Source organism: Lontra canadensis, unplaced genomic scaffold (genome assembly GCF_010015895.1).
Source record: "Lontra canadensis isolate GAN:19392208 unplaced genomic scaffold, GSC_riverotter_1.0 scaffold154, whole genome shotgun sequence".
NCBI lineage: Eukaryota > Metazoa > Chordata > Mammalia > Carnivora > Mustelidae > Lontra > Lontra canadensis.
Genome location: NW_022631148.1, coordinates 1,609,724 through 1,623,681, shown reverse-complemented (window position 1 = coordinate 1,623,681; position 13,958 = coordinate 1,609,724). Strand labels below are relative to the sequence as shown.

The window sequence follows — 13,958 nt, the reverse complement described above, 5'->3', positions numbered from 1 at the left end:
GCCAATGAGTGGAGAGGTCCCAGAGAGTATTACCACCCAAGGCTATTTTCAGATTACCACTCCCCCAAACCCACCAACCACCCCGCCACACACCCAGTGAACACTTCAAGTTCACGTTTATCAAGAAGCTGCCACATTCTGGTAAAATCTGAAACCACAGATAGCAAGATTCTCATCATCAATCATTCTTAACCAGAGGGACAGACTCCCCACACCTCCCCTCCCTAAGGAGGAGTCCCAGAATCTTGGGGAAGAGCAAAAAAGGAATGTGGAAGAAATAATGCGCATATACATTCAAACAAGAAAAAGTCCAGCAAGAATTACTTGGTTAGCGAGCATGTACTGTATAAGGAGTAAATTGTGATTCTCAACAGAGGGAATATGTTAAAGGGGGATAAGCAGGGTAGAGTTCAGTGGGGACAACCTCAGGCAAGCTTGTCAGAATCTGCAGGTAGCCATTAAAAAGAAAGAGGAAGAAGAGGTATATGCTGACAGAAAGATCCATGATGCTATAAGAGAAAAAAAAATTACAGTGTAGTATTATATATAAAATAGGATTCAATTTTTTTTAAAATACTCTGCGTTAATATTTAAAATATGTAAAGAACCTATACAACTCAACATCAAAAAAAAAATCTGATTAGAAATTGGGCAGAGCCATTTGTATGTCTTCATTGCACAGTACATTTGATGCTGTCCTGCCCTCCATTTTATCCTAAGCATATGGCATTTCCCCTTACGGATGATCAAAAAGGACATATTTTCCTATAACTCTTTTTTGAGCCCCAAACAATGGGCTTTCTTTGATTGGAATCCCTTAACTTTGCTGCTAGTTAAAATACAGGCAACTGGAAATCTTTATTGCACAATGGCAAATTTGATGCTAAACCTATCTGTTGTTTTCTTAAATTATGGAATAATAAAGAATGGCTATAAAAATGAAGAAAAAAAAAGAAAGAAATTGGGCAGAGGACCTGAATAGACATTTTTCCAAAGAAGATATACAGATGGCCAACAGACACATGAAAAGATGCTCAATATCACTCATCATCAGGGAAATGCAAATCCAAACCACAATAAGATATCACCTCTCACCTGTCAGAATGGCAGGAAAAAAGGACAAAATCAAAAAGGATGCAAAGAAAAGGGAACACTCTTGCACTCTTGGTGGGAATGTAAATTGGCACAGTCTCTGTGAAAAAAACAGTATGGAGTTTCCTCAAAAAAAATTAAAAATAGATATACCATTATGACCCAATAATTCCACTAGTCGGTATTCACCCAAAGAAGACAAAAACACTAACTGAAAAAGATAGATGCAACCCCATGTTTATTGTAATATTATTCACAGTAGCCTAGATATGGAAGCAACCTAAGCATCCACTGATAGATGAATGGATAAAGAAGATGTGGTATAGATCAACAATGAAATATTACTCAGCCATAAAAAAGAGTGAAATCTTGCCATTTGTGACAACATGGACAGATCTACAAGGTATTATGTTAAGTGAAGTAAGATGGACGGAGAAAGACAAATATCCTTAGATTTCACTTAAACATAGAATCTAAAAATCGAAACAAACAAATGAAAAACAGAAACCAACCCACAAATACAGAGAACTGCTAATTGCCAGAAGGGAGGGAGACAGGGGATGGGCAAAATGGGGGAAGGGCGGTGGGAGGTACAGGCTTCCAGTTACAGGATGAATAAGCCAAGAGGCTAAAAGGTACAGCATAGAGAATCTAGTCAGTGATATTGTAATAGCGTTGTATGGTAACAGACAGAAGCTACACTTGCGGTGGGAATAACATTACATATAGACTCGTTGAATCACTATGTTGTACCCCTAATGTACTAAATGTACTAAAGTAACATTGTATGTCAACTGTACTCAGTTTATAAAAAGCAATAGCCAGAAGAAAATAAAAGATACTGTGTATGTGTGTGTGTGTGTGTACATGTTTTTCTACAGATGTACATAAAGAACCTGTAATGATATATACAAACTGTAAGCATTGGCTATCTCTAGGGAGTGGGATTGGAGAAGAAAAAGTAATAGAGAAACATAATCCTGTTCTGTTAGATGTTTTATGATGAAAAAGTTTACAGGGTGCCTGGAGGGCTCAGTCTGTCAAGCATCTGATTTCGGCTCAGGTCATGATCTCAGCCCCACATGGGGCTCCACACTGGGGGCACAGAGCCTGGTTAAGATTTTCTCTCTACCGATGCAAAAAAAGAGGAACCCTCCTACACTGTTGGTGAGAATGCAAGCTGGTGCAGTCACTCTGGAAAACAGCATGGAGGTTCCTCAAAAAGTTGAAAATAGAGCTACCCTGTGACCCAGCAATCGCACTACTGGGTATTTACCCTAAAGATACAAATGTAGTGATCCGAAGGGGCACGTGCACCCAAATGTTTATAGCAGCAATGTCTACAATAGCCAAACTATGGAAAGAACCTAAATGTCCATCAACAGATGAATGGATAAAGAAGATGTGGTATATATATATATATATGCATACATACATACAATGGAATACTATGCAGCCATCAAAAGAAATGAAATCTTGCCATTTGCAACAATTAGGATGGAACTAGATGGTATTATGCTGAGCGAAATAAGTCAATCAGAGAAAGACAATTATCATATGATCTCCCTGATATGAGAAATTTGAGAAGCAGGGTGTGGGGTTTGGGTGGTAGGGAAGGAAAAAATGAAACAAGATGAGATTGAGAAGGAAACAAACCATAAGAGACTCTTAGTCTCACAAAACAAACTGAGGGTTGCTGGGGGTGTAGGGAGGTGTGGAGAGGGTGGCTGGGTTATGAACATTGGGGAGGGTATGTTCTATGGTGAGTGCTGTGAAGTGTGTAAGCCTGATGATTCACAAACCTGTACCCCTGGGGTAACTAATACATTATATGTTAATAAAAATAATTTTTAAAAAAAGTAAAAAACAAAACAAATAAACATTCCTCACACTGCAAAAAAAAAAAAAAATCTCTCTCTACCCCTTCCCCCACTACCACCACACCTGCTCATGCAAGTGTGCTCTCTCAAAAATTTTTAAAAATAAAATAAAAATTTTTTTTAAATAAACACATTTACATTACTTTCAAACTATAAAAGAAAACAAACAAAAGACTTTGTAGGTAGGTGTAAGATTTCTGGGTGTCTCAAAAGGGGATAAAAGACTGAGTCCTGCTCTACGTAAGTATAGCGAAAAAAGAAAATCTCTCTTCTGGACAACACAGAGGTGAATTCCACTCTTTGTACCACAACCGTGCCACTCACCCCAAAGCACACAATGTACCCAGGCCTCCAGAATATTCCCTGCTACACTCAAAAACACAGCACATATTCATGGAGTTCTAAATCGGTACGGGGTGACAGCCTGATACAAAATTAACATTCTGCTCTCATCCCAGTCAAGACATGTTCCAACCCTACAGCATCAAGGAAGGCGATTTCTCATTATGGTTGTTGAGAATGTGACTCGAAAACAATGTTTATCAGGAACATCTCAGGGAAAGCCAAATCCAACGGTCTTACCCAACTGATATTGTAGATATTAAGCATTCATCTTCTCAGTTGGCCAGCCACCCCCCCCCCCGTAGCTATGATAATTGCCGTTGTGTAATATTTCCTTGGCTGGGTGAGGATACACAGTGGTATGAATGCAGCCACATCCATTTCATTCACATCATTAACATCTGATGAGTCCGTTCAGGAGCTCATTTTAAGGATGGTCAGACCTTCTTAGAAACAAAGTGTGATGATACCAGTTTTACGAGTTTACAACCCAGAAGCCAAAGTTCAGATTATGTGATGAGTCAGTAGCTGCAAGTTAGGGAATCCTAACATTATTTTGGTTTGTATAGTTCCATTGCTGATATCAGTTACCACTATCTCACTATATCAAATCATTAAATCACACATCAGTTAAGGATCTTAAAGAATGCCTCACAGCCCAGAGCCAGAAAGATGTAGAAGGGTGAAATGTCTTAACTCAAGAATGTGATATGATGCAACCTTCTAAAAACAGATTGGAAAGGCAGCCTGCCAAACACAGAGCTTGGCCTCACCTCTGTTTGCACCATTAAGGGCCTGTGCATTCGAAGGTCATACACAATCCCATACACATCCACCGTGTTCTCATTCTCTATCTGGTAGATAAGACGATCAATGGCAATGAATGTGCCTGTCCTTCCAACGCCAGCACTGAAGAGAAAAAGAAATGAGCACATCACCATGGGTTACTTGAACATAAAACTCTCAAATGTCCCCCTTCGTACATATATCTTGCTCTCCCCCACTATCAACACCAAGGATGGTTAAACATCTGCTCTACTGAAATCCTGGCAAGTGGGACTGCATTAGCTTGGGACTGGGACCCCAGCCGTAAAGTTCATTTGGAGTCAAATGCCACAAATAAAACATCTTGCTAGACCTTCTTAAATCTTAGTGTTGTTCAAGTCACCACCATAACCTAGGATGGCGAGTTTCATCAACTTATTCCCCGTAGGGCCACAAAGCCCCTCTCTTCTTCTGCCCTAAATTAATTTCTTTAGCTTAAAAGCTAGGGTCCTATTGTTCTAAAGAAGGAAAGGGGTGGAAGGGTAAACTTTTTCTGTAAAGGACCAGATAATAAATATCCTTGGCTTTGCAGACAAAATGGCCTCTTTCTGCCATTTTAGCATGAAAGTAACTATAGATAATACATAAATGAGCATGGTTCTGTTCCAATAAAACTTTATTTACAAAAATAGGCAGCCAAAGACATTGTGGCGATGGACCCGTATACATTAATTTACACACAGGTTTTGTATGCCCAAAAGAATTCATTAATAAATCAATAAAATGAACTAGAACTATGTGCTCCAACTTTGTTAAGTAACAAACCAAAATGCTAAAAGAAGAAAGGAGGTTGCAGGGTGATGTCTGTATCATAAAATCTGGTAAAAGTAAAAAGCTATATAAAACCCACAGATACATATCAAATAAAATACAAAAGCATGCAAAGGAATGATTCAGATCCATGTTAGGACCATGTTTAACTGTGTAGGAAGGAGACTGATAAGTAGAGACTTCATGACTGTAAGATCTTACTAATAAAAAAAAAAACACATGACCTCATTTTATACTTTATTAGACTGCTGATTGAACTATTTTGTAAAATTGAACTATTTTATAAGAAATAAGAGTACACTGTAGTTTAAAAGGAAAAAAACAGAGGCAATATACCGATCTGGTCCACAGGTTATATAGTTTGCCAACCCCTGTTCCAGTTCCTGGTCCCTTATACAAACCGTTCTTGAATTTGCAAATGCCTACCACGTTCCCTCTTGGGCCTTGCTTTTCTAAAGTGTGATGGCACTTGAAATCTGTCACACACGGAGCACATCTGCATACCTGCAGTGGACCAGAATGGGTGACTCAGGAGGTCTCTGCTTCATGTAGTCACGAACAAGGTACCGAAAGTTAATGAGCAGGTCCGTGGTGTCGGGAACGCCGTGGTCCGGCCAGGAGGTGAAATGGAACTGTCGCAGAGGGTGACTCTCACTTGTCTGGATCTAAAAGCCAAGAAAGAGTTAAGTGTCCGAGAAGTCCTAGTGAAACGGAGCCATCCCGGGATGCCGAGCTGCACGGGATGGCTGACTGGCAGCTAGATAGGAGTGGTTACAACTAAAAGTTGCAATTTTACATTGCTACAACAATGGATAAAGTGCTTGCCCAGACTCTGATGTGCTCATCAAAGCCCACAATAAGCTCCAGAAGGAGGGGTTCTCACCCTCCCGTTAAGATTCCAAAAAGTGAAGCGACTCCCCCACACTCAGCTCAGAGGCAGCCTCTTCCTAGGACCCTGAGTTCAGACCTTCCTTTCCCACAGCAGGTGCCTGCCTGTAATGCACTCACAGTCTTAGACCTACAGCTCCTTGGAGCCTCCAGAAGCTCATCCCTGAACCCACCTGGGAATGTCATCAACCAAAATACCAAAAATGAATTATACTGATATGGCTCCGATAATCGGAACCTTTGGGGCACGGGCTGCCTCACAATCTGCATGCCTTCCGGAGAGTCTCATGAAGGAGCAGGTAGCTAGTGAGCACTAAGTAAATATTTAGAATTGCATGAGTTTGAGAAAAGGAACTCCCCGCCCCCAACACACAAAAAAACACATCTATTTCAACATCAGACAGATAGTAGAAAGTGGATCTTGTTGTAACAGAGTGAGTGATGACACAGGCTGGTTTCCTACCACGGACAAAGGCAGGCACCTGTTATTATCAGAATTCCACCGAGGCTGGACCATTCCTGTCCCGATTCAACTGTGCTCATTATGCCCAGCCCTGGGCACTGAGCTCAGCCTCATACCTACATCTGGACTCTAGGCATTTCCATCTCCTTTATGAGAGCTACCTTTGGAAGCTTCTTTTTTTTTTTTTTAATGTATATACATTACAAAAGCAGTGTGTTCACATTGTTCAAAATATGGGAAGAGAGTAGAGAAAAAAGGCAGAGTGAAGGAGAGGGTACTGTGAAGTCTTATACACACAAAGGGGACAGTCACAAACTGAACCACAAGTATTCATCCAAAGAAGGAAAGCAGCTGTGAGAGACAAGCGGACAGGGAGGTGTAGGGGGAGGTCAGACTTTTTAGCATTATTTCTACAGAGGGTGGCCAGGGGCTCAGCTTAGGGGTGGCAGTCAAAAGAAACTTTTAGTTCTATCTGCTGTGTTCCCACTTTCAAGAAGGAAAACATATCCGTGCACTTTGTGTAATTAAAAAGGAGTCTTAGGGGGAAAAGTGGTATTTTACTAAATGCTACGTGGTCTCCTGGATCATTCGATCCTGGAACAGGAAATGGGTTTAGGGGAAAAATGTGAAATCCAAATGAAGTCCGGAGTTTAGTTAAAAGATGATAACATCGTGGTAATTTTGTTTAAATGATGTGAACAAAGCCACCCATGATTCCCCTCCCACAAGGGGATTCCCCTCCCCAAGCACGAAAGCAACCGAGGATAACCTGGTCTGGTTAAAATGGGCAAAATCTATAGAATAAGTGCATTATGAGGGTTTCTCAACCACTATGCGCTCCATCGTGTGATAACAGCTTTGACAGCACCTCTAGGGAAGGAATTGAAATATTAATTGAAGCCAACTCCTTTGAGACACAGCACTCAGTGAAGAATTAATACTTAATATACTACCCTGTCTCCGTGACTTTTGGAATCTTCAAGGATAATTCTTGTCAACTAGAACCTAACCCACCAACCTCCCACAAAAGTTAACTCCACTGACTCTACTCCCAGGCTTTTCTTTGGTGCATTATTCACAATATGCATAGACGTTTGTCTCCCGGTGTGTTTCACTTAATTGCAATCTCGCATCTCTCCATGGTAATTACGCAGTCTATGTAGCCATCATTTCTAATAGCTAAATAATGATACACTGACTAGATAACCTATAGTTTAGTTATCTATTCTCTGAAAGCTAGATATTTGAACAGGCTCCAAATCTTCCCTCCATTGTAAATAACGCCAAGATTCCTCTTTGTGAATAATAAGCCTTGTCCTCTATTTCAGATTATTACTTTAAGACAGACTCTCAAATGTTAAACCACCAGATCAAAGGAGAATGGTCATTTTGATGCTTTTGATATAAACCGCAAAGGGCTATACCAATTTACACACTCACCAAAAGATATCAATGTGGCTTCATTGCCTCTATTTCTAGACACCCTGTAAAAAAAAAAAAAAAGGACACAGGGGCACCTGGGTGGCTCAGTCAGTTAAGCGGCTGCCTTTGGCTCAGGTCATGATCCCAGGGTCCTGGGATCGAGTCCTGCGTTGGTCTCCCTGCTCAATGGAGAGCCTGCTTCTCCCTCTCCCTCTGCCTGCCAATCTGCCTACTTGTGCTCTATCTCTTGGTCAAATAAATAAATAAAATCTTTTTAAAAAAAGAAAAGAAAAAAGGACACATAATCTGACTTCCTGCAGTATCTTCACCATGTAATTGGATTTTTTTTCCCTAACTTTTGGCGGGGGCTGGGTGGGTAGGGGGTGGTGAGGCCATGTCTATACACCCAGAAATCTTATTAATGTAACCGCTCTCATAAACTGCTCCCAACTGCAAACTGCCACTCCTGAGGTCATATTTGCAACCAAAAGGGCCTTGGTTTGTAACAAAAACTCTATAAACAAGTCACCTGAAAGCGGAAGGAACAGTGGCTGCTGCTGACCCTTGTTCTTAAGATTCATCTCATTCTGGAATAACATACAGTAACAAAAACAAACACAAACAAACAAACAAAACACCCGACTGAGAAAAAAAAAAGAACAAGCTGGTGGCTGCCAGAGGGGAAGTGGGTCAGGGGTGGGCGAAAGGGGTAAAGGGGACTAAGACCCACAAACTCTCACTTACAAAATATGTAAGTTACAGGGACGAAAAGGACAGCATAGGGAATAGAATCAATAATGTCGTAATAAGGTTGTATGGTGACAGATGGGGACTACACTTACCCCAGTGAGCACCACATAAAGTATATAATTACTGGGTCACTATGTCGTACACCTGAAACTAACGTAATATTCTATGTCAACTACACTTCAAAAGGGAAAAATAAAAAAAATAACAGGAACTTCCTCTTAAGAAAGTTAAAGCTAAGGGTTGCTTTAGAGTGTATGCAGATAGTTTTCATTCTGTGAAAAGAGAGCAAAAGTATTTTTCTGATGCATAACAAAAAATATATATATTGGTTAATATCAACCTAGAAATATCACCCCAAACTACTATAGGGTCTTCTTATCTGAGGCCTATCCATCTTGGCCTCTTACTTACATTTTTCACCGTGAAGTCTCTGATGGTCCATTCTGGAAGAACGACTTCTGATGTCATTGCCACCATTATGTCCCCATAGTCCTGAGCCTGCTTGGAGGGCCAGTACTCCTCACATTTGGTCTAGAGTAAAATTGCATTTTTATTCAAAAAGTCAGGTCGCACCATCCGCCATCACTACAGCTTCATAAGGGAGACTGGCTATTGGAAACTGGCATCAGAGACTGGGTCAGCCCTTTAGTTGGGTTCTGTCAGACCCCCAAAATTGTTTTTTAATTTACAATTCTGGCCAACTCTTTTACAATTGGGAGGTTTCTCATAAAATTCCAGATTCCCGGCTTCTCCTGAGAACTCAGAAGATCTGGCCCACCCTGAGCCCCCATTTCTGCATGTAAATGGATTTAGAGCAGAACAGTCATTGTCCCTTCTCTGAGGACACAGTCCCAGCTGGCTTCCTTCGGCTCCGACTGCCGCCAGCCCACGACTGTCCTCCGAACTAAACTCAGACTGACCCATAACCCCATGCAGCTAAAAGAAATGAGAACCTTCCCCAGTACTTTCAGACCCACACTAATTAGAATACAAATACAGACACGAATAAAAAGAAATTAAATCACTCTGGGTCTTTGATTTAAATAAATCGGTGGGCAGATGTAAACAATAAAAATCAAGAAACATCTGCTCTGCAAGAATATCTGAATCTCTAATTTGACAGATGACTTAATACACCCACACAAACACACACTCTTTCTCCCTCCTCCATTCCCCCTCCCCGCCTTTCCGAGGTGAGTTCTACGGCAGGTGCCATCCAAACCCGATTATCTGACTCGCCCCGGGGAGGTCTATTTTGCTCATCTAAAAACAGATGCCCAGACTCCACCTCCAGGCTTCTGACTCTGGCTGGGGATCTGTATTTTTTAAAAAGATCCCAGTTTCCGGACCACTGCTCCCACAAAGAACACAGGACTCAGACACACAATGACATGGAGCTGATGCCCTCAGCTCAGCCTCTCCCCAGCTGGGTGTCTGCTGCTACCGTGTGGGCAAGTTCTTAAGTTCTCTGAGCCTCAGTTTCCCCCTCTACACAATAATTATAAAGGAGCACTGTTAGAGGAAAGAAATAACATACATGGAATAAAGTGACTGGCTCCCTTTCTTTTTTACCTGGAGCCAGTAAATCCACTTCTCCCCTGACCTGAGATAAACAACAAACATGTTCCCCATTCATTCAACTACATCATTTTCATTTGCCTAACACTGATTTATGAAACTGTTCCATGGGGTAGGCCTTGAGCTCCACCACTCCATAAAGTTTATTTGCATTCATAAGCAAAGTTCTTTTGTTTGCATGACAGCCTGTTCTCTGGATGCAAGGAAGTGAGGCAGAACACGGGCTTCTATACCCAGAGCCATGTGAAAATGGGAACCACATCTTAGGGTTCACTTATCTCTCCCTCCCCCATCCCCAGCCCGTAGCATAGCACCCTACACATACTTGGGGCAGGGTAAACATCTGCTAAATTAAAGCGAAATGAAGAATATTAAAAGGGGAGAGGGGAGAGCTGGGACTTATCTGGTGAGGAGTCTGAGATCTGGGGTAGAGGAGGGGTTCCAGTGTTAAAAGCTATGTTTGATCACCAAGTTGGTCGAATCCCTCATCTCACAGATGAGATGCTGGCTGCTTAGAGACACAAAGGGCTGGCGCCCACTCCCAGCATGAAGATGACCCCGTGCTCCAGCCCCACGAGCTCTGCGTGGAGCTGACCGCACTCCCGCTACTTGTAACTGCAGCAGCGACCTCGTGAATAGAGAACATTGCTATTCATCCACAAAAGAAGGTAACAGTAAAATGCTTTTATTTTTTTAAAGATATTTTTAAACTTTTCTCTTAGAGGAGAAAAAGACAGAAAATGAGTTTCTAAGAAGAGAGGTGCTGATGGTTGGGGGAGTGTTTTCTTTAGAAAGACAAATGCTTCTTAAGATACCCCTTCACCACAGTCGAAATGAATGCATTAATTTAATTGAATAATTAAAATTAAAATAATCAAATAAAATAAATTTTAAAATAACTTAAGTAAAAAATAAAACACTTACCCTTCCCTGTTCGACACATTTGGTCAACATAACGACGGCATATACATTTTTCTCCCAAACCATACGCCAGAAATCTTTCAAAGTGTTGGGCAAAGGCCCTTGTGTGGCAATGAAATCTTTCTTGGAATGGTAGCCCTAGAAAATGGGAATCAACCCAAATTCAGTGTCAAAGACACAAGGAGGAGCCCCGAAGATTTCACCCGAACAAGCCATGCTCTGGGCTCGTCTCCCCACTTACGGGCATGTAGTTGGCGTTGATGTAGTCATCAGCTGAGTGGGTCTGGATGGAAAGCTTGACACGGGAAATATCATCTGTGGCATTGAGAGAAAAATGTCCTCATTAGAAATATTTGAGGAGCGTTACACACAAGAGAGAAAAGTACAAAATGGCAACACAGGGGCTCCTCTCACATCCTGAAGGTGTGACACATGGCATTTTATGGAGATGACCTACTTGATCCTTACAGTCAGCACAAGTGACTGGCACAGAGGAGTCAGGCAATTGCCTGCAGAAGCCCAGCAGAGCTACGCACTGGCAGAGCCAGGATTTGAACCCCAGGCAGCCTGCAGCGAGGGTCCGAGCTCTTCATCAAGCCAGACCTCCTTCTCAGACAACACCAACCTACTGCTATTAGCATCCTTGGTGTGCGTGTCACAAGCCAAGAGATGCACTGAGCAATTGTATTTATTCCTCAAAACCACCCTTCTGGCTTTTGTGCCCGTTTTACAAATGAGGAAACTGAGGGTCTGTGAGATTAAGTACTAATGTCCGGTCAAAGACACTCAGAATTCAAATCTAGTGCTCTTCCCACGAAGGAAAGGTTTGCATACTTTCTCTATTCTCCTAAAAATGTCATTACAAAAAGTACCAAACTCAGGCATAAATGTGGAAGACAACTATGGGTGGGAAGATCTAAAACACAAAATCCTTGTGTTTTCATCTTAAAAATACACACACAATTTATCAGTTGCATATAAACACTACAAAAATAAATGCACACGCAATCTTGCCCAACTCAAGAAATGAAGTAATGTTAGAATTTCAAATGTAATCAGTAGCATCACCTGTGTGTCCCTGCCTCTGATCACATATTATCTCACCCTCCCCTGGACAAAATAACACGACAATTCCAAACTCATTGACCTACACGAGTTTCAGCCCAAAACTCTCCCAAACTCTGGATCTGAAAATCTCTGCAACATTCACAGGAACAGGCCAATGATCCTGAGTTAACCATGGACAGGCCATTCTGAGGCACATCCCACCAGCCTGATTTTGAAAGCACTTTTCTTGGAACAAGGGTCAGTACCTGCTGTCAGTACAAGGACAGACGGCAGGAGGCACAAAGAGAAAGAATGCAGAAGCTAAAAAATCCTGAATCTAAGCAGAAGTTAATGTTTTAGACCGGAAAAGAAAAACACAGCTTCGAAGAAAAAAGACAATGTCTCTAAATGTCCTCGTGGAAAAATCATCTGCAGAGCCTATAAATGACAGCGAAAATCAGAACACAGCTGCAATCTATTGATAAGTTCTTCATGCCCTAATTCCCACCCGAGAGAGACCACAAAGAGCTTTCCGTGGTAGAGGGCTGACATTTCATCTCCACGGATGATGTGATAAATCACTCTCATTTTAAACCCCATTTGCTTTGTTGGATGTTATCCCCATCCATTAGGCAGACATTGTTACTTTTCCAATATGTGAATTCAAATACAAGTCCTATTTAGCTGTGGAATGCTCTCATCAGCCCACCAGAGATGTATCTGGATAAGCAGAAAGCATTACTCCCATCCTCCTCCTGCTCCCTTCCTTTCCAGAGCAACAGTAGCTGAAATGAGGGGCTTTAAGAGAGAGGGGAAAAGAGCAGGGACTCTGGCCCTTTCCCGGAAAGAAACGATAGCTCTGGCCCGCCATGGCCCTCTGTGCGATTCTGGGAAAACCCCCCTAGCTACCCTGTGCCTCAATTTTCTCATCTACAAACCGAATATTCTACTACCTACTTCATAAGGTTCTCCTGAGGGCTGGATTCAGTGGACTATGCCTAAATAAAGGGCTTAGGACCCCACAGGGGACTCATGAATGATCGTGGGCGTGGCTAGCCAGCACCCTGGTCCCATTCCCCTCCACTGTTAGAGGCCTGACAGCCAGAGACCGAGAACAGGGAAGAGCCTATGGGGGGAAAAAAAAACAACAACAACGACTTACAGGGCAGAACGTTATTATAGCGATTTTTTCCTCTATTCTCAGCCAGCTCCGCCACATATTTGGGTAGACTGATTCCAACAAGCTTCAGATCCTGAAAACAAATGAGTTGTCCGTTTGTTTAGTGCCCAGATGTTAGTTATAATGACCACAGAGCACGACAGAACAAAGTGGGAGTGCAGAGGTGTTTTGGGTTAAACTGTGTCCACCAAAAAGATAGGCTGAAGTTCTGATCCCTGGGACCTGGGAATGATGCAGCCTTATTTGGAACTTTGGTCTTTGCCACTGTCATCAAAAGAAGACGAGGTCATGGGGGCGCCTGAGTGGCTCAGTGTGTTAAGCTTCTGCCTTTGGCTCAGGTCATGATCTCAGGGTCCTGGGATCAAGCCCCGCATTGGGCTCTCTGCTCCACAGGGAGCCTGCTTCCCCCTCTCTCTCTGCCTACTTGTGATCTAGGTCTGTCAAATAAATAAATAAAATCTTTAAAAAAAAAAAAAAAAGAAGAAGAAGAAGAAGATGATGAGGTCATACTGGAGTAGGGTGGGCCCTTCATCCAACAGGACTAATGTCCTTCTAAGAGAAGAGACACCAAGATACAGACATATGAGGGGAGCCAGGTGTGCTGAGATGAAGGCAGGCAGAGGAGTTAGACTCCCACACACCAAGAATGCCTGGAGCTTCCAGAAGCTGGCTGAAGACGCTCCTGGTGGTCTAGTGGTTAGGATTCGGCTCTCTCAGAAGCTGGCTGAAGCTTCTGGCAGGAGCCTTCCCTAGAGGCTTCAGATGAAGCAAGGCATTGCCAACACTTTGATTTTGGACC

At 42.3% G+C, this 13,958-nt stretch overlaps 1 protein-coding gene across 1 annotated transcript in view; it reads right to left on the bottom strand.

Annotated features, from left to right (window-relative positions):
• Window positions 1–13,958, bottom strand: part of LOC116859329 (receptor-type tyrosine-protein phosphatase eta-like) — a 48,828-nt gene that overhangs the window by 1,776 nt on the left and 33,094 nt on the right. The window contains exons 17-22 of the mRNA XM_032844540.1: window positions 13,142–13,232; window positions 11,174–11,247; window positions 10,936–11,070; window positions 8,845–8,964; window positions 5,415–5,575; window positions 4,088–4,223 (exon numbers count right to left, since the gene is read on the bottom strand). Of these exons, the coding sequence (XP_032700431.1) occupies window positions 4,088–4,223; window positions 5,415–5,575; window positions 8,845–8,964; window positions 10,936–11,070; window positions 11,174–11,247; window positions 13,142–13,232 (717 nt within the window). The remainder of the gene's footprint in view (window positions 1–4,087; window positions 4,224–5,414; window positions 5,576–8,844; window positions 8,965–10,935; window positions 11,071–11,173; window positions 11,248–13,141; window positions 13,233–13,958) is intronic.